Source organism: Hylobates moloch, unplaced genomic scaffold (genome assembly GCF_009828535.3).
Source record: "Hylobates moloch isolate HMO894 unplaced genomic scaffold, HMol_V3 SCAFFOLD_19, whole genome shotgun sequence".
NCBI lineage: Eukaryota > Metazoa > Chordata > Mammalia > Primates > Hylobatidae > Hylobates > Hylobates moloch.
Window position 1 is genome coordinate 7,483,953 of NW_026652294.1, and position 26,853 is coordinate 7,510,805.

The 26,853-nt window shown below is 47.7% G+C and overlaps 1 protein-coding gene across 1 annotated transcript in view; it reads left to right on the forward strand.

The window, feature by feature from the left end:
• The window catches only part of MYO18B (myosin XVIIIB), a 256,961-nt gene that overhangs the window by 45,914 nt on the left and 184,194 nt on the right, over positions 1-26,853 (forward strand). Inside the window, exons 9-14 of the mRNA XM_032139582.2 lie at positions 4,241-4,414; positions 7,175-7,265; positions 9,529-9,721; positions 13,651-13,731; positions 16,334-16,481; positions 24,705-24,864. Coding sequence (XP_031995473.2) covers positions 4,241-4,414; positions 7,175-7,265; positions 9,529-9,721; positions 13,651-13,731; positions 16,334-16,481; positions 24,705-24,864 — 847 coding nt within the window. The remainder of the gene's footprint in view (positions 1-4,240; positions 4,415-7,174; positions 7,266-9,528; positions 9,722-13,650; positions 13,732-16,333; positions 16,482-24,704; positions 24,865-26,853) is intronic.

Consider the following 26,853-nt stretch of genomic DNA (forward strand, 5'->3'; position numbering starts at 1 on the left):
CATCACCATCATCACCATCACCATCATCATCACCATCATCATCACCATCACCATCACCACCATCGTCACCATCATCACCATCACCATCGTCACCATCATCACCATCACCATCATCATCATCACCGTCACCACCATCACCATCATCATCACACCACCATCACCACTATAGCCATCATCATCACTGTCATCACCATCATCACCACCATCACCACCATCATCATCATCATCATCACCATCATCATCATCATCTCCATCATTTTTGAAAGTGACAGGATTTTTTAAAATTAGCCATGTTACCTGAGTCTCAGTTTCATCATCTGTAAAATGAGCATAGTCTATAAAATGAGGATAATACAGTGATGCTCTTGTGACCAGTGCAGAGTAATTGGCACATAGGAGGATGTCAGCAAGCAATTATCTATTTGTAATGCCCTTAGTGACTGGGGCCAGACCTCCCCCTTGGGTAGGGTCAAAGTCCTAGATAAAGTCCTTTTCCAAATTTCTAATTTTGCCATAAGCCAGACTGGTTCTTCAAGCTGTCTGCTTGAAGAATTGGGCCCTCACAATCTCTTTCTGATTGGTTGAAAAATCCCTGTTGGCGGCTGTGATTCTTATTTCAAAGAAGGAAACACATTTATAGGAAAATAAGAGATGAAAGAACATTTTTTTTAGTTTTATTTTTTAAGTTGACATATAGTAAGTGTACATATTTGTGGGGTACATAGTGGTGTTTCTAGACATATATAGTTATCAGATCAGGGTAGTGTATCCATCATCTTGAACAATTATCATTTCTTTGTGTTAGGAGCATTCAATATCCTCCTTTTAGCTATTTGAATCTGTATAATATATTACAGTTACCTACAGTCATCCTACAATGCTATAGAACACTAGAATGTATTTCTCCTATCTAGCTGTGATTTTGTGTCCTTTAACAACTCTCTCCCTATCTACCCGCTTACCTCCTCACAAACCCTTCCCAGCCTCTAGTATGCTCTATTCTACTTTCTACTTTTATGAAATCTTTTTTTTTAGCTTCCACATGTGAACAAGAACATGTGATATTTGTCTTTCTGTGCCTGGCTTGTTTCACTTAACGTCCTCCAGTTCCATCCGTGTTGCCATGAATGACAAGACTTCATGCTTTTTTATGTCTGAATAGTATTCCATTGTGTATATATACCACATTTTCTTTACCCATTTGTCTGTTTTGGACATGTAGGTTGATTCCCTCTCCTGGCTATGGTGAATAATGCTACAGTAAACATGGGGTACAGATGTCTTTTTGATGCACTGATTTCCTTGGGATAAATGCCTAGTAGTAGGATTGCTGGATCATACGGTAGTTCTATCTGTAGTTTTTTGAAGAAAGTTCACACTGCTCTCCATAGTCGCTGCACTAGTTTACATTCCCACCAACAGTGTCTAAGAGTTCCTTTTTTTTTTTTTGCATCCTTGTCAGCACTTTTGGTTTTTGTCACCCCATCCTACTGGAGTGAGATGATACTTCATTGTGGTTTTGATTTGCATTTCCCTGATGATTAGTGATGTCGAACATTTTTTCATGTGTTTGTTAGTGAAAATGTTTTAAGGATGGCACTATTATTTGTTTTAAGAAGTCATTTATTGGCCGGGAGTGGGGGCTCACGCCTGTAATCCCAGCACTTTAGGAGGCCAAGGTGGGCGGATCACGAGATCAGATGGAGACCATCCTGGCTAACACAGTGAGACCCCTTCTCTACTAAAAATACAAAAACAAAATTAGCTGGGCGTGGTGGTGGGCGCCTGTAGTCCCAGCTACGTGGGAGGCTGAGGCAGGAGAATGGTGTGAACCTGGGAGGCGGAGCTTGCAGTGAGCAGAGATTGCACCACTGCACTCCAGCCTGGGCGACAGAGCAAGACTCCATCTCAAACAACAACAACAACAACAACAAAGTCATTTATTTTTATATGGATTAAAAAAGTAGTGCTCAACCATGGTAGAAAATTTGGAAAATATAAAATCCCCTTACCTAGCTGTGATGGTTAATATTTAGCCATATTTCCCTTTTATTTTTACAGCAGTTTAGAATGGTTCACACAGTTGATATCACACAATGATATCATTTTCTAATCTGCTTTTCACTTAGCATTCAAATGTAAGCATTGTCCATGGTATGCAGGGTCTTCGTTGCTCATTTTAAATGGCCTTATAATAGTCCAGAGAGTGGCTCTCCATTGATTCTTTAATCCCTTCTGGTTCCTCTCCCCATCCCATTACATTCCAGCCACACTGGTTTGCTTGGCATTCCTTTTTTTTTTTTTTTTTTTTTTTTGAGAAGGAGTCTTTCTCTGTCCTCCAGGCTGGAGTGCAGTGGCATGATCTCGGCTCACCGCAACCTCCACCTCCTGGGTTCACGCCATTCTCCTGCCTCAGCCTCCTGAGTAGCTGGGACTACAGGTGCCTGCCAACACGCCCGGCTAATTTTTTGTATTTTTAGTAGAGATGGGGTTTCACCGTGTTAGCCAGGATGGTCTCGATCTCCTGACCTCATGATCCACCCGCCTCGGCCTCCCAAAGTGCTGGGATTACAGGCTTGAGCCACCGCGCCCGGCCTGCTTGGCATTCCTTTAACACACCATGCTCATTTCTGCTCCAGGACCTTTGCGCTGCCTCCTCCTTCAACCTCTGAAGCACTTCCCTGGTTCTTTATATAGTAGCTCCTTCTCATGCTTCATAGCTCACTTAATATATCACGTCTTCAGACAGAGCCCACTTTGACCACCATAGACACCAAACAACTCCTTCAGTCTCTTGATCTCAGCACCCTGCTTTAGTTTCTGTTTGGCAGAGGGCAGAGGGAACTTTATAATTTTATGGCTGAAAATGACCTTACCTATTTGTTTACTTGTCTATTGTCACACTCCCTGAATGGACTATACGCTCCATGAGGACAGGCACCTTGTCTGTCTTGCTCATTGATTTCGGTGACAGACACAGTGCCTGTCACATGGTGGGAGCTCAGTCAACATGTACAGAGTAAGCAGATGGCTGGTTAGATGGTTGGATGTTTGATATGTAGCAGGACGAGCTGCAGACAAAACTCCTCAGACACTGGATTAAAGAAGGAAGAGGTTTATTCTGCCGGGAGTGTTGACAGACTTGCGTCTTAAGAGCTGAGCTCCCCGAAAAAGAAATTCTTGGCTTTTTTTTTTTTTTTTTTTTTTTTTTTGAGACGGAGTCTCGCTCTGTCGCCCAGGCTGGAGTGCAGTGGCGCAATCTCGGCTCACTGCAAGCTCCGCCTCCCGGGTTCACGCCATTCTCCTGCCTCAGCCTCTCCGAGTAGCTGGGACTACAGGCGCCCACCACCATGCCTGGCTAATTTTTTTGTATTTTTAGTAGAGACGGGGTTTCACCGTGGTCTCGATCTTCTGACCTCATGATCCACCTGCCTCGGCTTCCCAAAGTGCTGGGATTACAAGTGTGAGCCACCGCGCCCGGCCATTTCTTGGCCTTTTTAAAGGTTTACAACTTTAAGGGGTTCACATTGAAAGGGTCATGGTAAATCGAGCAAGCTGGGAAACATGACTGGGGGCTACATGCATCAGCTAACAGAATAGAAAGTTTTGCAATGCTTTCTCATACAACGTCTGGAATTTACAGATAACACAAGTAGTTTAGGTCAGGGGTTGATGTTATTACTATTACTTTTTAAACTCCTAGGGCCGGGTGGTGGTGCCAAGGTTGTCTGGCTATTTATCTTACTTCTGTTTCTTTCTAACTTTTTGCTTTCTCTTTCCTCCTGTCTTGTGAACTAGGCAAGGTGGGGGGAGGAGGGCAGCAGGAGTAGTAGTGGTCTCCTTCCTTAATTGGATGAGGACTTGAAAGGATAGGTAGGCGGCTTGCAGGGGATAGTGCATGCCTGGATGGATAGGTAAATGGATACGTGGGTGGGTGAATCAATCATAATTTTACCAACCATTCCCCAATTTCACAGAGTGCTTCCCCATGATATTTTTAATCGCTTTGAAAAAGTAAGCAATGCAAATGGCGAGGAAGTCGGATAGCGAGTCTCTTGGGAAACCTGACTCCTCCAGGGCCATTGCCTAGGGGCCCAGGCCTGGGCAGTTGTCCAAGCTCCTGGCTGAGGGGGCTGGCCTGGAGATTGGGAGGGTGCTGAGATTCTCTGAGGTCCTCTCGGGCGTTCATTCACCCCATGCCCAGGGCCTCACTGCCATGCCTGTTTTGTCCCCTTTGCAGTGGGTCGGAAGCAGTTCATGAGGTTTGAATGGGCAAACTACGCAGCTGAGGCCCTGGGCTGCGAGTATGAGGAGCTGAACACGGCCACCTTCAAGCACCACCTTCGACAGATCATCCAGCAAATGACGTTTGGGCCAAGCCAAAGGGGCCTCGAGGATGAGGAAACCAGCTCAGGTACATGGCTGCTGCCTCTGTGGGTGAGCCGGGCCCCCTTCTGGGCCAGCTCCTGGGGATACACCAGCTTTAACTTTTTATCAAAGATTTGTTAAGGGCCTACGCTATGAAGGCCTGTGTTAGATGCAGGGGAAGCCATTGTGGGTGGAAAGGGACATTGTTTCTACCTGGTCAATGCTAATGCTCAAATAACTACCTCCGTTCAGTGGCCGTGAAGGCTGCTGAAACCTGGCAGGGAGCCCCGCACTGTGGGGAGGGGACGCCGTGGGCAGGGCCAATGGACCAATGCATTTCCATTGGATTTCATGTTTGTTGAGCACCTACTAGGTAGGGGAAAGACTAGTCTTTCTGTTTGAGGGATGGAAATAAAGCCCGAATGGCTGATGCGAGGTGGAGGGATGGGAGAAGATGAGGGTGGAGAGCAAGGTGTGGTCAGCTCACTAAAGGTTTATAAACGAGGGCTTTTATTCTCAGACCCTTGGGAAGCCGTGGAGTGGCTTAGGCAGGGGGATGGCACGATTTGGCTTTTAAAAAGCTCAGCCTGGATGAAGGTTGGGGAGTGAGTGGGAGAAGGGAGACCCACTGGGATCCTACAAAAATCACCAGGTGATAGGTGATGGTGGGAAGTGCTAGTGGAGACGGGGCGAGGTGGACAGATTCAGGGGCTAGTTTACAAGCTGAGGTGATAGCATGGGCCCTAAGAGAAAGACAGAGACCAGCAGTGGCTGCTAGGATTTTGGCCTCAGCAGCTGGAAGAATGAGGACGCTCTGAACTGCCGCGGGGGAAAAGCAGGAGGACTTTGTACTGTACCTGCAAGGATGTGATCTGCCGGGTCCCAAGTGTGCAGCCTCTGTGCATCTTTGGGAGCTCTCTAAGAGCAGCTGTCCTTGAGACAGCAGAGTTTGGGGTTAATGAGTAGAAGTGTTATGAGCTGTGATTTTGGGGCCCATCTCTTGGAGCTCCTTTGCACCTTTGGGGCTGCTTCCACCTTCCAGGGAGTTCGGCGTGAGGACTGATGTCACTTGGACACCATTGGCCCTCTGTGTCTCCTTTCAGGTCTGTGCTCTGGTGTGAACTGTGGTTTTCTTGAAGATTTACCTCTCCTCTTTGACATGCACACACATTCACAGAAGCATGCACACACATGCTTGCACACACCATGTGTGCATACACACATGCACACATCACACATATGCACAGCACAACTTGTGTATGCACACATGTGCACAGATACCACAGAATCACACACATGAACACACAGGCACCGACACTGGCATACATATACTACAAGCATGCACACTACACACACGCAGATATGCATGGCACGTGTGTGTGTAAACATGTGCACATATATATATATATAAAACACATACACATACCATACAACTACACACATATGCATAGACACAAGCACACGTGTGCACACATATGCACAGGCACAGACACCACACACATACTTAAGGATGGGTGCATCACACACAGGCACAGACAGATGCAGTCACCACTTTGAGTCTGAGTTAACCTCTCAGGCTGAGGTCTCAAGAGTAGACATTAAGCAGGCAGGGGACCTTCGGGCTTAGGAGAGATGCTGGGAGGCTGTGGGTTGCCTAGCAACAGCCCAGGTTGGGGGTGGATTCCGAGGAGGGGTGGGAAATGCTTTCGGGGCTGCAGTGGGCTGCCTGGAATGTACAAGCAGAATTACTCCTCCAGGCACTAGTGCGCACCGATTTGGAAACTGTTTTCAATTTTTAGATGGAACTAAAACTTAAGGGACGGAATTTGTGATCTGACCCCCTACAGTCCTCACTCTGCTTTGTTCAATGCACCCTAATCAAGGCTGGTGATTTTAATGGGATGCACATACGTGTGTGTGTGTGTGTGTGTGTGTGTTCGAGCAAGATCAAGTCCACAACTGTAATTATAGTTTTTGAGCCTTTATATTCCTCCTAACATTCTAGGTAGGCACTTTTCCAATCTCATTCAGTATTCTTCATACCTGACTTTAAGCATTCCTTTGTATGGGTAGACTACAAATTACCTAACCCATTTTCTATTGTTGGGCACTCAAATCATTTCAAAAAGTGATTTTTGCCAATTTAATCAACAATTGGAAGAATCTGTGTCCCCAGGAAGCTTTATTTGTCTGAATATTTCATTAGAATAAAAGCCTAGGAGTGAAATTATTAGGTCCCAGTATACGAACACTTTATGGCTTCTAATACAAAATTGTCAAATTTCTCTCCAGAAAAAGGGAATCATAAACATTTACTGAGTGTCTACTATGTGCCAGACACTGGCAATTTAAAGGTCAACAAACCCAGGGACAGCGCCTATCTTCAGGGCACGCCCAGCCTCATGAAGGAGACACGGGTTAATAAAATAACTATACTAGAAAGATTATGCTATGGGAAGTGCTATTAGAAGCAACATAGAGCTGGGAATTGGCCTAGTGGTGGTGGTGGTGGTAGTCAAGGAAGGCTTTCCTGAGGAGGTGACATTTGGGCTGAACCCTGAGTGATGAGCAGGAGATCACTCTGGGGTGAAGGTAGGGCAGGTTACATAGGACGCTGTAGGTCCTGATAGGACACTTAGACTTTGTCCTAAGAACCTGGGGAAATAATTTCAGCAGTGGGGGAATGTGGCAAGAAAAGAAGGATTTTCTAAATTGAGTGGTCCCTACTGCTCTGCAGTGAGGTCCTTGGCCCCAGGCAAGATCCCTAACCAAGAATGCTGAATGCTGATTCTGTCCTCTTTCCCAGGGCTCAAGATGACGGGAGTGGAGTGTGTGGAGGGGATGGCCTCAGGCTTGTACCAGGAGCTCTTTGTGGCTGTGGTCTCACTCATCAACAGGTAACGAGGCCTCTTCCTAGGCACACAGTTGGCCTCTTGCAGGTGCACAGATGAATTCACATACCAGGCAGTTGAGCAAAGTGGCAGTTTTTGAGCTGGCGAGAGGGTTTCTAAGGTGGACAGTGCTGGGTTTAACTTCCACCTTGGCCACTCACTGGCTGTGTGGTTGGTAAATCAGTTCACTTCTTTGGTCTCCCTTTCCTCATCTGTACAATAGCTCTCTTCCCCAAGGACTGTTGTGAGGATTAAAAGAAATAATGAATTTGAATAACTCTTCCTGGCCAAGCGTGGTGGCTTATGCCTGTAATCCCAGTACTTTGGGAGGCTGAAGTAGGAGGATCACCTGAGATCAGGAATTGAAGACCAGCCTGGCCAACATGGCGAAAACCTGTCTCTACTAAAAATTACAAAAATTAGCTGGGCGTGGTGGTGGGCGCCTGTAATCCCAGCTACTCGGGAGGCTGAGGCAGGGAGAATTGCTTGAACCTGGGAAGCAGAGGTTTCAGTGAGCCAAGATCGCACCACCACACTCCAGCCTGGGCGACAGAGCGAGACTGTCTCAAAACAAAACAAAACAAATTCTTCCTAAAAGTGATTGTAAAAATACCAATAATAAAACCTAAGTACTTTTGAGTGTCTACTGAGGGCCAGGGATTGCACTAATTGTGTAACCTGCTTTGCATCATTGAATACTCACACCGGCCCATTGTACAGAGGAGGAGGCTAAAAGTTGAAGAGGTAGAACCGAGATGCAAACACAATGCCGCATTCTCATCTCATACCTTCAGTTCCCCTGAATAGCCCAGCACATTACTCTCATCCATTTATTTTTCAAAATTGTCTTGCTGGGGATGGGAGCAACATGGTAGAAATTTGGAGTGGGCTGGGATGTGCCTCTGATGTGTGTCTGCGGGGCTGCAGGCACCAGGAGCCTCTGTTTTCCATCGTTATGCACAACGCACTGAGCCCATGCTTGGAAACCCTTTAAGCAGGTTTTTCAGCAGAGCTAATCCAGAGCCTAGGCAAAGGCTTGCCTTCCTCCTCTGTGAAAGCAGAAAGCATAATTAGGCTTCTGAAATCCTGTTAAAGGGATGAGGCTGGTGCGTAGCAACAGAGCAGCCGGGTTTCTCCAAGTTGTCGTGGACACAGAATCAGCTCCCTCTGACGCTGCTGAAGTAATTACCATCTGAGCCCACAGACATATTATCTAGAAACCAAGGGGATCATTCGTGCTTAGAGAGGGAGTACTGGGAGTGGGAAATGAACTGCTGGCGGAGGAAACTGCCTTCACCAGTGAAGGGCAGCTGCTTCGAGGTTTGGGTTCTCAGAGGCCACATCTGTGAAATGCTTTATTGATGATCAAAGTACCTACTACAGCGTTTATAAGCACCTAGTAGGTTTCTGTCTTGCCAAGAATGAACCGACTTCATCTTCTTGCATGTCTATGTGGTGGCTGCTCTTATTATCCCCATTTTATAGTTGGAAAACCTTGGCAAACAACAGAAGAACCAAGATTCAACTAAGGGCCCTCCAAAGCTCCTAGCTGATCATACTCATGATGATGAGAGCAGGTGGCATTTACTGAGCACTAACCACATAGCAAACTTTGCTTTCACAGCCACGGAAGCTTATCACACCCAACCCTCACAACAGCCCTCTGAGCTAGTCACCATCATTAACTGAGACGGTTGAGGCTCAGAGAGGTTGGGCAACTCTCCCAAGATGCACATCCCCTCTGTCACAGAGCAAGGATTGAAGCCCACGTGTGACTGGCTCCAAAGTCTCTTAAGTCCTGAATTTTGATGTGAATAATCCCTGTTCTGCCCACCCCTACAGATTCATCAGGAGAATTCAAGGAGGTGATAGCTTGAAAGATTTTTGTAAACTGACGTATTAAATAAAATAGTTTTTTGATTTTAATAGGCCTCTGAAGAAAGAAAAGGAGGGCCTAGGCTTCACATGGTAGCCAACTTCTGGGTGACCTTAAGCTAGTCATTTTTTTTTTTTTTTTTACTTTGGGCCAGTGGGAGGCAGTTTAATTCCTTTAGTCCTTATAGCTATCCCTGGGATAAGCCTACTCACCCCCATCCTTATTTAACAGTTGGGGAAACCCCTGCTCAGAGAGGTTAAGTAGCTTGCCTGAGGTCACACAGCATGTAAGGGGTGAGCTTGGTTTTGAAACCAGGTCTGCTGGAGGCTTGGATCAGTGTTCTCCTAGATTCCACGCCATCTCAGACATTCCACCTCTCTCTTCTGTCCCTAGATCCTTCTCCTCCCACCATCTCTCCATGGCCTCCATCATGGTGGTGGACTCTCCAGGCTTCCAGAACCCCCGGCACCAGGGCAAGGACCGGGCGGCCACCTTTGAGGAGCTGTGCCACAACTACGCCCATGAGCGCCTGCAGCTGCTGTTCTACCAGCGGACCTTTGTCTCCACGCTACAGCGACATCAAGAGGTAGGCCTGGGCTGGAGCAGGGCCTTCACCAGAGCTCTGTGGGCGGTGTGAGGTCAGATGGGAAGGGATGGGATTCTCATTCCCCGGTAGCCTGCAGCCTCACCCTGTTCGGTTCACCAGAGAACAAAGCCCTTTCCCCGGGCCTGGTTTCCCAGACCTCTGTTGCTCCCTCCACAGCCCAGCCTCCCCCTGCCGCCCTTCTGAACCCTGCAGCCCAGAAGCATCATGGAACTTGGGCTTCCCCAGTCCTTGCTTCCACGGCTGTCCTTTCTTTGGGATGACTGCTTCATCCTCTCCCACTTCACTTAAGCAGAAGGCTCCTCCAAGGGTCAGTCTGCATCTGCCCAAGAGGGGAATGCCGTTCGAGTCCTGTGGGTGGGTGGAAGCTGTGGGCTCCACACCCCTCTGCAGTGCAGCACGGTGAGTCTCACAAAGTTGAAGCTGCATGCACCACAAAACCCAGCAATTCCTCTTCTAGGAGGCACCTGAGAGAAACTGTGTGTGAACCAGGAAGCATGTACAGGCATGATCCTGCCAGCCTTTCTTTTCCCATAAAAAAAAAAAGAAAGATTAAGTTGAAATATAAGGCCAGGCACGGTGGCTCATGCATGTAATCCCAGCGCTTTGGGAGGCCGAGGCAGGCGGATCACCTGAGGTCAGGAGTTCAAGACAAGCCTGACCAACATGGCAAAACCCCATCTCTACTAAAAGTACAAAAATTAGCCAGACTCAGTGGCGCACACCTGTAATCCCAGCTACTTGAGAGGCTGAGGCAGGAGAATCACTTGAACCTGGGAGGCGGAGGTAGTGGTGAGCCGAGATTGTGCCACCGCACTCCAGCCTGGGTGACAAAGAGAGACTCCATCTCAAAAAAAATATATAATAAAAAAAAAAAATAATAATAAAATAAAATTTACAAAGAAAAGTACATAAACCAGAAGCACATAGCTCAGTGAATTTACCCAAATGAACATACATGTGTCTCTATCACCCGCGTGAAAATGAGAGCATTTTCAGTTCCCCATATGACTCCCACCTTCTTCCCTGAAGGTGTGACCACTTTTATTCCAACAAGTACCACTGGCAGAATATTAGAAATGGCCATATTTGTTCATAAGTTGAATAATATAGAATAATAGGTATTGAAGTTACAGTCATTTCTTTGGTTGGCAATAAAAATAAAGCACCAACATAAATGAATCTCAAACAGATGACGCTGATGAAACCTGAGGTCTGATCCTAACTCTGTCGCTTATTGGCTGTGTGGCCTTAGGAAAGACACTCACCCTCTCTGACCCTCAATTTTTTTACATGGAAAACAGAGGTAATAATACTTTTGTATCAGTTATGATTTGCCATAATAATGCTGCATAATAAACTACCCCCAAATGTAGTGGCTTAGAAAAAAATCTTTGGTTGTTGCTTGCAAGTGTCTGGATGGCCTGGGCAGCTCTCTTGGCCCAGGATAGTTCTTGGGCTTGTGTTCGGATTCAGGTGTAGGTTGGGGTAGATGGCTCTGATGATCTTGGTGGGGCTCGCTCATGTGTGGGATCAGCTGGCCGTGAGCGGATCTAGGCAGGCCTTGTCTGGGGTAACCTTGTCCCTGTTCCGCAAATGTCCCATCCTCCAGCAGGCTAGCCTGGGCTGTCCTCATAGTGCTGGGCAGTGTTCCAAGAGAGCAAGCAGAAGCGTGCAGGGGACCTTGAGGCCTAGACTTGAGGCTTGCACAGAATCACTTCCACTGTGGTCTGTGAGTCACAACAGGTCTGAGGCTGAGCATGGATTCAAGGGGTAGGAAAACAGGCTCCACTTAATGATGGAGGCACTGCAGTGTCACTCTGCAGACAGTATGGATATAGGGAAGTGCAGAGAACCGGGGTTGTTTTATGATCATTGTTACTAGACTCCCCAAAGGGGCCGTTTTGAACATTTAATGAACAAGAATAAAGAGTGTAACAGCTATTTTATTTTCCCATAATATTTCACTTATTTCTGATTATCAATGTAATACATTTTTCATTAAAACACTGGAAAGTTCATATAAGTACAAAGAAACTAAAGATACAGTTTCCTTTAGCCCTTCTATCCAGAGGCAACCACTGTTACTATTCTGTTTTTTTGTTTGTTTGTTGTTTTTTACCATTTTCCCTTTATTATGTTGTCTCTGGATTTTGGATCTTCCTGTATACATAAGTTTGTTGTCTGTCATTTTCCTCACAGTATTACATTATTCACATAACCTCCCTCCACTTACAAATCTTAGTAAACCTGCTTGCAGTGGTTAGATCTGATTGTATTCCCTCTCCTATCGACATCAGGGTAGTTTCTAAGTTCGAGGCTTTGTAAACAATACTGCGATGAACATCTTTGCCCACAGAATTTCCTAGACATTTCTGGTGACTTTTTAACATTTTTTGTTTTTTAGTTCTAGGTTTGCTCTTGTCGCCCAGGCTGGAGTGCAATGGAGCGATCTTGGCTCACTGCAACCTCTGCCTCCCGGGTTCAAGCGATTCTCTTGCCTCAGCCTCCCAAGTTGCTGGGATTACAGGCGCCCGCCACCACACCCGACTAATTTTTGTATTTTTAGTAGAGATGGGGTTTCACCATGTTGGCCAGGCTAGTCTCGAATTCCTGACCTCATGTGATCCACCTGCCTCGGTCTCCCAAAGTGCTTGGATTACAGGCATGAGCCACAGCACCCAGCTTCTGGTGACATTTTTGTGGCAACTATTATTCCCCATAGTTTACACTTGTTACTTCCAGCACTGAACACTCAGCCTAGCAGTCATTAGGTTCTCAGTAAATATTTTAAAAGTCTGGACTGAGTTATCAGTTTCTGATAAAGCTCTCAGCGTGATGGCCGACACCCTGCATGATAAGCAGAATGTCATTGGAACGTTCGTTGATTTACAGTCTTTCTTCCCACACAAAGGCTGAAAGGTGATGAATAAACAAACAACCCCATTAGCAACTGGAAAAATTAATTAGACATTTCTCCAAAGGTTTACAAATGCACACAAAAAGAAGCTCACCATCACAAATCGTAAGAGAAATGCAAATCCAAACCACATTGAGACACCACCTCCCACACACTATAATGGCTACTAAAAAAAAATCAGAAAATAACAAGTGTTGGGGTGATATGGAGAAATTTGAACCCTTGTGCAGTATTGGTGGGAATGTAAAATAGTGCAGCCGCTGTGGAAAACAGAATGGTGGACCTCAAAACCTAAAAAAATAGAATTCCCATGTGATTCAGCAATTCCATGTCTGGGTATATACTCAAAAGAATTGAAATCAGAGACTCAAACGGGTATTTGTGCACTAGATTGCAGCGTTATTCACAATAGCTGAAAGGCAGAAGCAACTTGTGTGGATTGCAATTGACAGGCGATGGACAAGCAAAATGAGATATGCACATTACAAGATACGCACTTACTAGGAAGTATTATTCAGCCTTCAAAAGGAAGCACATTCTGACAAAATGGTACAGGCTGGATGAACCCTGAGGACATTATGTTAAGTTATGTAAGTCAGACACAAAAGGACAAATACTGTATGATTTCACTTACATAAGCTACTTAGAAAAGTCAAGATCAGAGGCACAGAAAGTAGGATGCTGGGGGAGAAGGAAATAGGGAGTTAAGTCTCATGGGTACAGAGATTCCGTTTTGAAAGATGAAGAAAGTTCTGGAGATGGTTGGTGGTGATGGGTGCACAACATGAATGTACCTTATACCACTGAACTGTATACTTAAAATGACTAAAATGGTAAATTTTCTGCTATATATCTTGCCAAAATTTTAAAAACGATTTTTTTAAAGGGCCAAGAGGTGATGGAAGTCCTCTCTGCTTTTTCCTTCTTCAGAAGTTTTCGTCCCCCTTCAGCTCACTAAAAGCGCTAACTTTTAAATCCTGTTATTTTCCAGGAAGGTGTTCCTGTGCAGTTTGACCTCCCGGACCCCTCCCCGGGGACCACCGTGGCTGTTGTGGATCAGAATCCCTCTCAGGTAACACAGGGCCCAGCTAACCCAGGCTCTCAGATGCCAGTTGGCCATATTGAAATGCTCGTGGATTTGAGTCTTCAGTATACTAGTTGTCAATGCCGTCTGCACCTAGACTAACCCCGGCATCATTGGCAATGTGGATGCCTGGGACCCACCCCCGGATTCTGTGTAAATTGGTCTGGGAGTGTGGCCTGAACAGTGGAAAATTTTTTTTTTTTTTTTTTTGAGACAGAGTCTCGCTCTGTCACCCAGGCTGGAGTGCTGTGGCGCAATCTCGGCTCACTGCAAGCTCCGCCTCCCGGGTTCACGCCGTTCTCCTGCCTCAGCCTCTCCGAGTAGCTGGGACTACAGGCGCCCGCCACCACGCCCGGCTAATTTTTTTGTATTTTTAGTAGAGACGGGGTTTCACCGTGGTCTCGATCTCCTGATCTCGTGATTTGCCCGCCTCGGCCTCCCAAAGTGCTGGGATTACAAGCGTGAGCCACCGCGCCCGGCCATGAACAGTGGAAATTTAAGCGTCATCAGGTTGAGAACCGCTGCTCTCCTTTATGTCTGAGTCTATGTCTTAGAATAGACTCATGCCTGGGAGCCTGAGGCCTGAGCCAAAGCAAGTTCAGGGCTCACGGCCAGAGGCCACCAGCCACTCTGGCCTGGAAAGGTCAGATGTTTGAATGAAGGTGCTGTGCCTAGCAGAGACTGGGGAACTTGGGGACTGGAGAACAGGGGACCATGTTGGGTTCAGGGCCCTGAACTCATTCGGGGGCAGACAGGCATTAGTTTGAGGGAAGCTGAGTCTTTACTTCACTCTCTCCATCCCTAGAACTCACTTTGCTACCCCAGATCTGCGTCTCTGCTCAACTCAGAACTGCCTGTGACAATTTCACTTGACTTTTTTTGTCTCCTCTTCACATTTTAGTACAAAAGTACTTGGGCCATGGAACCTGCCATGCTTGGGTCCAATCTTGGTAACCTTGGGCGTGTTGCTTCACCTCTCTGAGCCTCAGTTTCCTCATTTCCAGAATGGGGATGCTACTTTCTCTGGGTTGCTGTGAATATCAATGAGATACTGCACATAAGGCACCTGGCATGATGCTTGGCACACGGGAGGTGCCCTGCTGGTGGCATCAATCCTGCCATCTGACACTGCAGGCTGCCCCTGCCCTTTTCTTCCTTCCTTGTCTCCTGCTGACCAGAGATGGCTTGCAAGCTTTCTCTTGGCACACAGTGGGCTGCACCCATCATTGCAAAGCCCTCTCCTGTGTAAGCCCGGCTGGCTGTTCTCAGTGTGTTCTTCTGGTTGGCATCTGTCTAGTTCATTTCCTTTCACACTGTGCTTCCTCACCTGTGCCTCTCCTGGGAAAGGGTGGGCCTGAAGGGCTGATTTAGCAGTGTTGGCTGGGAAGGGCGGGGTAGTCTCCAGGGCCTGTGGCTGCAAACAGCTACCTTCTTTTTTTTTTTTTTTTTGAGACAGAGTCTCACTCTGTCACCCAGGCTGGAGTGCAGTGGCACGATCTTGGCTCATTGCAACTTCTGCCTCCCAGATTCAAGCGATTCTCTTGCCTCAGCCTCCTGAGTAGCTGGGATTACAGGCATGCACCACCATGCCCACCCTTAACAACTATTTTCTGAGGACCTTCTGAACATGGGCTGGCTATCAGTTTCAGCCCCAATAAAGAAGGCCAAGGTGAAGGATGCCTGGGATCCAGTTCCAGCTCTGCATCTTTGACTCTCCATCCAGGAGACCCCGGATGTGCCCCTTCGCCTCTCTGGGCCTCTGAGGGGTGTGGATTCCTCAGTTAGGGTGACCAACTGTCCTGGTTCGCATAGGACTTTCCCAGCTTTAGCATTGAAAGTTTCATGTCCCAGGCACAGTAGGACAGTTGGTCACTGTGCATATTGCATTTCCTCTATAACTACTTGGTGGTCTTTTTTTGGTTGTACCAACTCCTTTTGGGCCCTCAGAGAGGCCCTTTAAACTCCTCAGGCCTCTCTCAGTTTCCCATATGCAAAATTACAGGGTTGACTAGATGGTCTCTGAAGCTTGTGGCTAGATTTAAAATTCTACGTCAGTGCTATTGACTCATGTTCACCTTCTTCTCTGAAATGTTGTTTGAGTGCTTGTTGTGCTTTTTTCCTCCCCAAGATTTTAGTTTAAAAAATACAAGGACTTCTTAGAGGAAATGATACAGACAGAATTAATCCTTTCTCGTTTGTGCGCAAATAGACCAGCTGCCTGTATCTATCTAGAAATGTGTAATTTCCAGATGGTTCCCCTTGTTAAATCCCCACCATGGCCCTCCAAGGAAGGTATTTTCAGTCTCCATTACACAGGAGGAAACAAGGCTCAGAGAAGTGTAGTAAGTTGCCCAAGGCCACACAGGAGGTGAGCACAGAGGCAGGATTCAGACAGCTTGCAAATGAGAGGTTGCTGTAGCTTCAACACTGAGAGTCTGGGGTGATTTGGAGCATGGTTTTGGGTAGGCACGTTCTGAGTCCTGACACTTGGGACTTGGATGCTCCCATTCCCCATCAGTGGGAAGAGAAGCCCAAGACAGGCTTCTGATGGGGATCAGGGCCCGTCAGTGAATCCTGGGTCTCCCTCCAGGTCCGCTTACCAGCTGGAGGAGGTGCCCAGGATGCCAGAGGCCTTTTCTGGGTCTTGGATGAGGAAGTCCGTGTAGAGGGCTCCAGTGACAGTGTGGTGCTCGAGCGTCTGTGTGCTGCCTTCGAGAAGAAAGGAGCTGGGACTGAAGGTAAGGAAGCAAGGGGCTGGGGATGAGGCCTGGGTGTTGGAATCTGTCCTTCTCGGCTGCAGGAAAAGCTCTGACAAGGCCTGCACAGAGGCCCCAATGTGCAGAGGTGAATGTGCATGAACCTGTGTATGCTTTCATTCATTCAAGTATTCAACGAACACATTGAGCAGCCACCATGTGCTGGGTACTGTTCCATGTGTTAGTTAACCAGCCTGGCGTGGGCCATTCCTCATGGGGAAGGGACAAGCTCACAGCCAAGCACATGCGTGCACAATGAGCCTGCAACTGCACTCTGATGGGGAGCATCAGGGTGTTTTTCATTTTTCTGGTAGCCAGCGGGAGATGTGTGCAGATGAATCTGACAGAGAGCCAGGAACATGATGCAGGACAAGTTTGGAGATGGCTTCTGGGTTCAGACTGCAGAGGCTGTTGCTGGTCATGCAAAGGTCTTAACCCTAGAGCAACGAGAAGCCATGAAGGATTCTAGGCAGTGGCAGGCATGATGAGCTTCATGTTCTGGAAAGTTCCCCGAGGTTGTAGTGTGAAGATACGGTAGGAAGGCAGGTGGCCAGGGTGAGAGAGGAGCTGGCCTGCCCCAGGAGGGCAGCTAATGGATGCTGGGCTTAATACCTCAATGATGGGACAATCTGTGCAGTAAATCACCATGGCACATATTTACCTATATGACAGGAGGTAGAAGCCTCTGGAGGTGTTTAGCAGGTAAAGTCCATAGTGCTCGGTGGGAGTTGGATTGGTGGAAGGGGGAGCAAGAGGGGAGATGAAGACGTGAAACCAGAACAAAGTGATCATGAGATTTGGTATCTATAGGCTCCAAGTTGAAATCCAATTATTTCTACTTTCCCCTGCGTGATGTGGGGCAAACCTCTTGTAGTCTTAGTTGATGGGCTTTTAAAATGGGGAAAGAAGTCACCCCTGGCCCCTTTTTCTCTAGAATTTCGCTATGATGATTGGGTAGTATTATGTGCATGCAGAGCTTTGTCACCAGGGTCAAGGTGTTGCAGGTTTATTGATGAGGATGAGGTTGCTGATGGTGATGGAGAACATGATTCCGGCGTTGGGGAGTGTTGCATGTACTCCACTCATGGATATCTTCTGGTAGGATTCTGTCCCACACTTGGAGATACATATTCTTATTCAAAAACTGAGTTCCAGAAATCTTTGTGCAAGGTCACCCAGAGGAGAAGGGTCAAAAAGCAGATTCAAAACATGGTTTCTCTGGATCCGAGACTCAGATCCCTACACCACTAGTCACTTAAGAAGGCAAATGTACTGGCCGGGCGCAGTGGCTCACACCTGTAATCACAGCACTTTGGGAGGCCGAGGTGGGTGGATCACTTGAGGTTGAGTTTGAGACCAGCATGGCCAACATGGTGAAACCTCATCTCTACTAAAAATACAAAAAATTAGCTGGGTGTGATGGTGCACGCCTGTAGTCCCAGCTACTCGGGAGGCTGAGGCAGGAGAATCTCTTGAATCCAGGAGGTGGAGGTTGCAATGAGCCAAGATCGCACCACGGCACTCCAGCCTGGACAACAAGAGTGAAATTCCGTCTCAAAAAAAAAAAAAAAATAATAATAAGGCAAATGCACTTAGTGGTCTTATCAGTCCCAACCCTCTTTGAGGCCAGAAAATATGGATGGAGCACCTAATATGTGGCAGCCACTGTCCTAGCCCAGGAGATGCATCTTCCAGCAGAGAAGAGACAATAAGGCAGGTGCGTCTGAAAGAAGACTAAGGACTGTGACTCTGGTTGAGGTCACTGAGAGAATGAGGCTTGGCAGAGAAGGTGTCCAAGGATGAGGTTCTGGGACATTCCTATGTCAAGGTGTCAGAGACAAGGCAAAAAACCAGCACAGGAGACCGAGGTGTGGCCAGGGAGGCAGGAGGGAAAGCCAGGAGAATGTGACTCCCTGGAAGCCACAGGAGGGATCGACCTTATCAAATGCGGCTGAAAGGTCAAGTGAGGTGTGGGCTGGGGAATGACCATTGGATTTGGCCTCGTTGAAGTCATTGGAGATGTAGACAGATGCATCTTGATGGAATGTTTCGGGTGATTGTGCAACTGGAACAGTTTATAAGAAATTGGGAGAAGAGCCACCATCCAGTGAGTGAGCGCTGGCAGAAGCTTCCACCCTTTGGTGACCAGCAGAGGCTTCTGTCTGAGACATTCATGGCGGATTCCTGTGCCCACATCAGGACAGGATTATCTAACCAGTGAAGCAGCAACAGCATCTGATGCCTCCTGCAGCTCTCTCTGGAGCAAGCTCACAGTGCAAATTCCTAAATTATTCCCAGAGAGCTCGGCTCTGCCAGTGACTGGTGCAGAGCTGACTTCTGTGCCCATCATGGAGGCACAGTGCCTGGTGTTCTGGGGGCCCATGAAAATGTTGTTTTTAATTTTTTTAAATTTTAAGGTCAGGGTTACATGTGCAGGATGTGGAGGTTTGTTATATAGGTAAATGTGTGCCATGGTGATTTACTGCACGGATTGTCCCATCACTCAGGTATTAAGCCCAGCATCCATTAGCTATTCTTCAAGATGCTCTCCCTCCTTATCCTACCATGTGCCCAGTGTGTGTTGTTCTCTCCCAGAAAACGTTTTAATTTCTGGAAAGAAAAATTACTTTTAGGCCAAGTGCAATTCTTTAATATATGCCTATAAAATTATACACACACACAAATATATATATATATATAGAGAGAGAGAGAGAGATGGAGTTTCACTCTTGTTGCCCAGGCTGGAGTGCAGTGGCGCGATCTCAGCTCACTGCAACCTCCGCCTCGTGGGTTCAAGCAATTCTCCTGCCTCAGCTTCCCGAGTAGCTGAGATTACAGGCACCTGCCACCATGCCTGGCTAATTTTTTGTATTTTTAGTAGAGACGGGGTGTCACCGTGTTGGCCGGGCTGGTCTGGAACTACTGACCTCAAGTGATCCACCCGCCTTGGCCTCCCAAAGTGCTGGGATTCCACACACACAGTCATGCACCACATAGCAGTGTTTCAGGCAACGGATTGTGTATACAAATGGTGATTCCATAAGATGGTAATACCATATTATTGCTGCACCTTTTCTATGTTTAGATATGTTTAGGTACACAAGCACTTACCATTGTGTTATGGTGGCTTACAGTATTCAGTGCGGTCACATGCTGTACAGGTTTGTAGTTAGGAGCCATGGGCTGTACCATACAGCCTGTGTGTGTGGTAGGCTGTACCATCTAGGTTGGGGTAAGCATTCCCTATGGTGTTCCCACAAGGACCGAATCACCTGATAATGCAGTTCTTAGAACATATCTCCATTGCATAACTGTATGTGTGTCTGTATGTGTGTGTATATGTGTATGCCTGTGTGTAAATATATGTGTATGTGTGTGAACATGTGTGTATATATGTGTATATGTGTGTCTGTATGTGTATGTGTGTATCCGTGTGTGCCTGTGTGTATGTCTAGTTGTTTGTATATGTGAGGGTATGTATGTAGTGCGTGTGCCTGTGTGTATATATGTATGTGTGTGTGCGCCTGTGTATATATGTATGGGTGTATACATGTGTGTGCATGTGTGTATATGTGTGTATATATGTATTAGTGTGTATACGTGTGTGCATGTGCGTCTACCTATGTATGAGTGTGTTTGTATATGCGTATGAGTATGTTTGTATATATGTGTGTGCACGTGTGTGTATATATGTATGAGTGTGTTTGTATATGTGTGTGCATGTGTGTATATGTGCGTATATATGTGTATGAGTGTGTTTGTATATATGTGTGTGTATATATATTTTCATGGAGGAAGGTGCCCATGAAAGCAAAAGTGCCTAGGGACCAGGAAGTTGTGCCACGGCCCTGGCCGTGCTCACCCTGCAGGACTCCTGGCATTTACTTAAACCTGGCAATGATGGATTCCCCTCCATGCAGGGTGTGAGATGCGTCTGCCTCTTTGCTAGCTGGGGAAGGAGAATGAATGAGTGGCAGAAACTGCTAGTTGTGGAGCCCTTGGTTGGAGCCAGGCCTGTGGGCTTCACTGCACCCCAGCTACAAGGAGCTGACTGAGTCCTCGCTGAGGTCCAGTGGCTTCCCAGGGCCCTGTAGGCGCTGAGCACAGGGCTAGCACTGAACCTGGGTGGCCTCGCTCCAAAGGCCAGGTGGACTTGTGACTCTCCAGGCTGTCAAAGGGACCACTGCCTCTGTGTATGATATGGGCTCAGGATTGGAGATTTTGGGGAGCGGGGGAGGCATCTCACTCAGATCCAAAAGAAGCCAGGAGAAAGAGCTGGGGAAGCCCAGGCTTTGGGTCCTAGAGCCCTGAGCTGGCTTCTGCTCACCACTCAACTGCACTGTTGGCGACTCCTCGAAAGTCCCCTCCCGGTTCCGTAGGATGGCAGTCCTGGTGAAACCCGGGGGCTGTGGTGAGGATGGAGGCGCTGCGTGCACGGAGCATCTCCACCTCCCCCTCCTTCAGCTCTCTGCTCAGAGGTCACCCTTTAGATACCTTCCCTGCCCTGTCTGAAGCTGTCCCCCTGGCAGCCTCGCTACCCCATCACAACTCCCTGTTTCTTCCTTCAGGGCCCTTGCCAGCTCTGTGAAGTTGTGGTTGTTTCTCTACTTGCTTGCCTGCTTGTTCATTCTCCCCATGACCCTGGGCGCCCCCGAGGGCAGTTGCTCCTATTCCTTGTCTCCCCAGGGCCCTGATCATAACAAGGCCATATCTGCACGTTCCCCTCCCCTCTCCTGTCCCCATCACACTGCTCTCTTTGCTGCTCTTCAAACATAGCATGCATATTCCCACCTCTGGGCCCTGGCGTCAGCAGCTCCTTCTGCCTGGAGGGCCCTTCTGCCACATTCCAGCCCAGTGCTGCTCATGGATTTTCCCTGACCTCCTTGTAAAAAGCAGTGACCCCTCCCTGCCTGCGATCCTGGCTCCCTCCCTGGTTTTTCTCTTCCCCACTGCACTGGTCACCAGGGCATGTCCCACACTTGCTCATCAGTCATTTCCCCTTGGGGAAGGCCAGCTGCATGGTGACAGGGGCCAGGCTGGTCACCTCTGTGGGGACGACACCTGGCACACCTGGCTGGATGAGGTGCACAGTGGATACTTTTTACAAAACTGATGAATATGTGAAAACTCAGTGATCCAGAATCAATGAAATGTATTATTAAAGGGAATGTTTTCTGGATCCTGCCTTGTAGGCAAAAGAGATGGAAAGTAGGGTTGGAAGCAGAAGGCATGTGGTAGGGTGAGGCTGGAGTGGGCAGAAGGGGATTTGGCTAGATTTGTGGCCCCTCCCCTTTATCCATGAGGTCTGTGGTGTCAGTCCCAGCTATCCCAAGCAGTGTGCTATAAAGCCCTCAGTACCCAAGGAAGAGACTCTGTCCACATCCTTTGCCTTAAACCCCCAGAGAAGACACATTAATTACGAGATTTTGGTTAAAAAGAAAAAATAGTTCTCTTCCTCTATTGCTTTCTGGTTGGCTCTGAGTTAATGAGAACATTCAATCATCCAGAACACTTGGGGCATTCCGGCTAACCCAGGGCTCGCTGTTTATGACCTCGTTTCCTTACCTCGGGTACATTTGCTGAGTGTTCCCACAAGGGCCAGCAGGAACTGGGATCGGCTCTCATGGAGCCCAGGCGCAGTGGACAGTCAGGTGACAGGCCCTCATCAACCTCCGAGTGTGGCCTGCAGAGGCTAAGGGGGCCCTGTCTGGGGGTTCAGGCTGCTGGGGGAGGTGACGGAGCCTGAAGCTGTGAGAGATATGCTGGATAAGGCTCCATCTTCCAGAAGTATCCATGGGGCTCCTGAAAGCCAAAGACTTCATGGGAAATGCTTTCATGGACAAAATTGTGGAATAAAAGTCAACTTCAGGATAAAGGAGTGAATGAGGGGAACAAGCAGGCCTGGAAGCTGGGTACTGTTTTCCAGGACATTGCCTGGGAAAATGTGGCATTTCCATGTGCTGGACATCACCCTGGACAGAGGCAGGCTTTTGGACCAGCAGACCTGTGGCCTCATCCTGCTGTGCCCCATTAGCCAAATTGCCTCATGTCTCTGAACTTCAGTGTCATCTTCTAGAAACTAGCCCAGAGATGCTCACATTACCAAACAGAGTGAAATCACTCATGCTAGCATGTCCAGCAGAGAGTGCTAGGAGCCAGGGCTTAGCAGACATCAACATCCTTTCTTCTTTCTTCCCTGTCCCCTACTTGGTCACGGTCCTTATTCAGAGCCCAGCCCTGTACTGGCTGCTGAGCCTAACAATGAGTCAAGCAGTTCCTGCTCTCCAGTTGCTTCCAGTACAGTGGAAGGAGGCAGCCAGGTAAACAGATGCCTGCAGCACTGCAAATGCAGCGTGGACATTTGCGCCAAAGCCTGGTGTGTGCTTTGTCACCTTACTCCCCGTGGGTGCTTCACTCTCCCACTGGCAGGGGACTTTCTTGAGGGCAGGGACTGCACAGCTCTGAAAGCCTCACAGGACACTCATGAAACAGGGAAACTTTGCTGGAAGGGTTCTGTGCTGGTAACTTCTGTTATCCTGGACAGGGGCAATCTGGGAAGTGAGCACACAGTACCTCTAAGCAGCCACAGGTGGCAGCTGCCATGCCCTTTACTCCTACACAGGCTCACGAAAGCTGCAGACTCTCACACTGCTTTATTTTGCAGGGAGTTCCAGGAAATGCAGGTCCTTTGTTTCCTAGCTTACTGAAGTTTAGAGGCAGCAAATTAGGATTTGAGGGGAAGACTCAGGACCCTAGTGCATGCGAGTACGTTGGCAATAGCAGGATGGGAAAGCAAAGTTAAGATTGTTCGAATAGATCCAAGAGTCATGATAATCTGACCACTCTTAATAGGAATCCATCTTGGGGCCGGGTGCGGTGGCTCATGCCTGTAATCCCAGCATTTTGGGAGGCTGAAGCAGGCAGATCACTTGAGGTCAGGAGTTGGAGACCAGCCTGGCCAACATGATAAAACCCCATCTCTACTAAAAATACAAAATTAGCTGGGCATGTTGGCTTACGCCTGTAATCCCAGCTACTCGGGAGGCTGAGGCAGGAGAATCGCTTGAACCCGGGAGGTGGTGGTTGCAGTGAGCTGAGATCGCTCCATTGCACTCCAGCCTGGGCAACAAGAGCGAAACTCTGTCTCAAAAAAAAAAAAAAAAAAATTCTTCTGGGGCCATTTAGTGTGGAGACAGCTATCCCAAACCTGTGACTGCAACCTGTGAGCGTCACAATAGTGAGAGTGATAGAATAAATGAACAACAATCCATTAATTAATTAATCCATGCATTCATTCTGCAAGCACTTCTGGACTCTCCATGTGCCAAGCATGATGCTGGGCACTGGGGATGTGAACATAAACAACACTTTGTGATTCGGGAACATCAGCAAAGGTTTAAGTGCAGTCAAGGGCAGTGACAACCATTACTGCTGACGGAGTGACCATTATGTGCTGGACACCATACTAAAATATTTTACATACATTACCTCCTTTAAACCATAAGCCACTCTGGGAGGTATGCGTTATTTACTCCACATTTTACACAGGAGGAAACTGATGCTCAGAGACTGACGGGGCTCGGCACCTTTCACACAGTAATAAATAGTAAAGAACCTAGGATTTCTCTAGCCCCCAAGATCAGGCCCATTTGTTTCTCCCACCCTGTCTCTTGGAACCAATGTGCCCGTATCTCCCAAAAGTACTCCCTGTATTTATGTGGTTGATGGTATTCAAAGTGATTTTACGTGGCATACAACTAAATATTTTTAAAATATTTCATCATAATTTCCATGCCTATCAGAAAATAAACGTATCTTGCACATCAAATCTGCGATATGATGCTTCTTTTAAAATGAATGTACTGTACTTGTGAAAATGTAAGTCGATTTAAAGAAAACATTAAGTAAATCACAGCCCAGGTGATATGTGGTTATATATATAGAAAAACTTGAGGAGATTGAGTGTACGGATGATGTTTGGGAAAAACAGGTATCCTAGATTTAAGAAAGCAAGAAAGAATAAAATCCACTTTGGAAATAGTGTACACAAATTCACTACAGCAGGAGAAACATGGGTGCCTTTGACCATGAGCGTTAGCTATCTGGAAACACATTAAGATGGATACTGTGCATTTGAGGGATGCCAACTGATTGCGGAGTGTCCCCACCAGGCTCCAGCACTCATGCCACTATGTCTGTTTCCAGGGTCCTCTGCCCTGCGGACCTGTGAGCAGCCCCTCCAGTGTGAGATTTTCCACCAGTTGGGATGGGACCCTGTGCGGTACGACCTCACGGGCTGGCTCCACAGAGCCAAGCCCAACCTCTCAGCCCTGGATGCACCCCAGGTCCTGCAACAGTCGAAAAGGTGAGTTGGGTCAGGGCTGGGGACGGGGATGGCGCATTGGAGGCGCTGTGTTTTCCTTCCCACCGAAACTACGCAGTTACGCCAACACAGTGTGGGAGGGCCAGCCCAGAAATCCCATCCCTCCATAATGGAGCAAAGAACCATAACTTGAATTGGAGCAGTGCAATGTCTCCCTGGGGCCAGAGCGAATCCAGCCGAGGAGAAAAGCTGGCCTTTTCGGGAGGTGGAACAAAAGCTAAAAAGCTGTGACTTCTTATTTTGGCACTTTGCCTTTCATTAAGTATCTGAGAGATGATGTGACTGGAACAACTTTTATGGACATTCAAGAACTAGGGGGTCGTAAAACTGAAATGATACGTTTTGTAGCATTAAAAAAAGCTCACTGCGTTCCCTGGCTGCTCAGCCCAGAGTGCTGGCATGAGGCCGGCAGCATTCTCTGCTTTTAGTTCAGAGGGTTATTGGAAAATGCTGTGTGTGTGTGTGTGCGCGTGTGTGCATGTGCGTGTGCACACGCACCCTCCCAGGTTCAATGCTGGAATTCTTCAGGGGTAGAGCTTAGAGACAAGAAGAGAAACTGAGACCACCAGGGAGGGGCTGGTGTCTCAGATGGGCACCAGGATGAGAAAGAACCACTTATTCACTACTCCCTATGTGCCTTGGATCAGCATAAATGCTTTATGAGTATCTTCTTAATCCTTATCACAACACAAGATCCTTAGTCCCATTTTACACATGAGGCAAATCGAGGCCCCGAGCAGTGAAGTGGCTTGTCTTTGCTCACACAGCAAAACAGTGGCACAGCCAGGACCCAACTTGAGTCTAAGAGATGCTTGGAGAATTCCCAGGATATGATGTCAGAGCTGATTGGAAACCCACATCCAGGAGTGGAGCTCGTGCACATCCAGCTCCTGGAGAGAGATTCAGGCCAGGGATGGGGCAACAGGACTTGCGAGCACACAGAGGACTGAATGATGACTCAGGTGGCAGGGGTTGAGTCTCAGCCCTGCCCTTTGTCACCTGAGTGACCGCAGGCAGTCGCTCTCCCTCCTCTCGGTTGTTTCTACTTCCTGCACCATAAATAAGAGTTGGATGAGGCTACAAGACTCAGCGGCTATAGCTCAGCTTCGGAGACAGGAAAATGTTCAGATTCTGTTTTTCCATCTTTTAAGCTACATGACCTGGACCTCGGTTTCATAATCTGAGAAAGGGGAATGAGGTTCGAAAGCTCCCAGGTCTGATCTAAGAAGGCTTTGGTGACGTAAAGTAGCAGATGACCTATTAAAGAGCCTGGTTCATAGTTGGCTCATGGAAGAGGGTAGGCCAGCTCTGCTTTATTGGAACAGACACTTAAAAAGCTGGCACCCTTGGTGGGGCGTGGTGACTCACTCCTGTAATCCTGGCACTTTAGGAGGCCAAGGTGGGCAGATCACGAGGTCAAGAGATTGAGGTCATCCTGGCCAACATGGTGAAACCCTGTCTTTACTAAAAACACAAAAATTAGCCGGGCCTGGTGGTGTGTGCCTATAGTCCCAGCTACTCGGGAGGCTGAAGCAGGAGAATCGCTTGAACCTGGGAGGCGGAGGTTGCAGTGAGCCGAGATTGCACCACTGCACTCCAGCCTGGCAACAGAGCAAGACTCCGTCTCAAAAAAACCAACAACAACAACAGCAACAACAACAAAAACGAAAAGCTAGCATCCTGGCCACTAACCTCAGAATCTGTCCGTGACAGGGATGTTGAGAGAAGGTACTATCTGCTCAGGTATCAGGCTGTGTATTTATTTGACATTATCTTGCAGCTCCAGAAACTGTGTGCCCAGCCTGAGTCATTCCTTCTTGCATGAAACACATGCTGTGTGCCTACTGTGTGCTAGGCCTGGTCTAGGAATAGCAGAGAGGACTTTGCCCTCTAAGAGAGTACAGGCGTCGTAGCATTGCTGTAGGTATGTAAGTGACAAGAATATCCATAGGACAGATGCTGTAAGCCTAG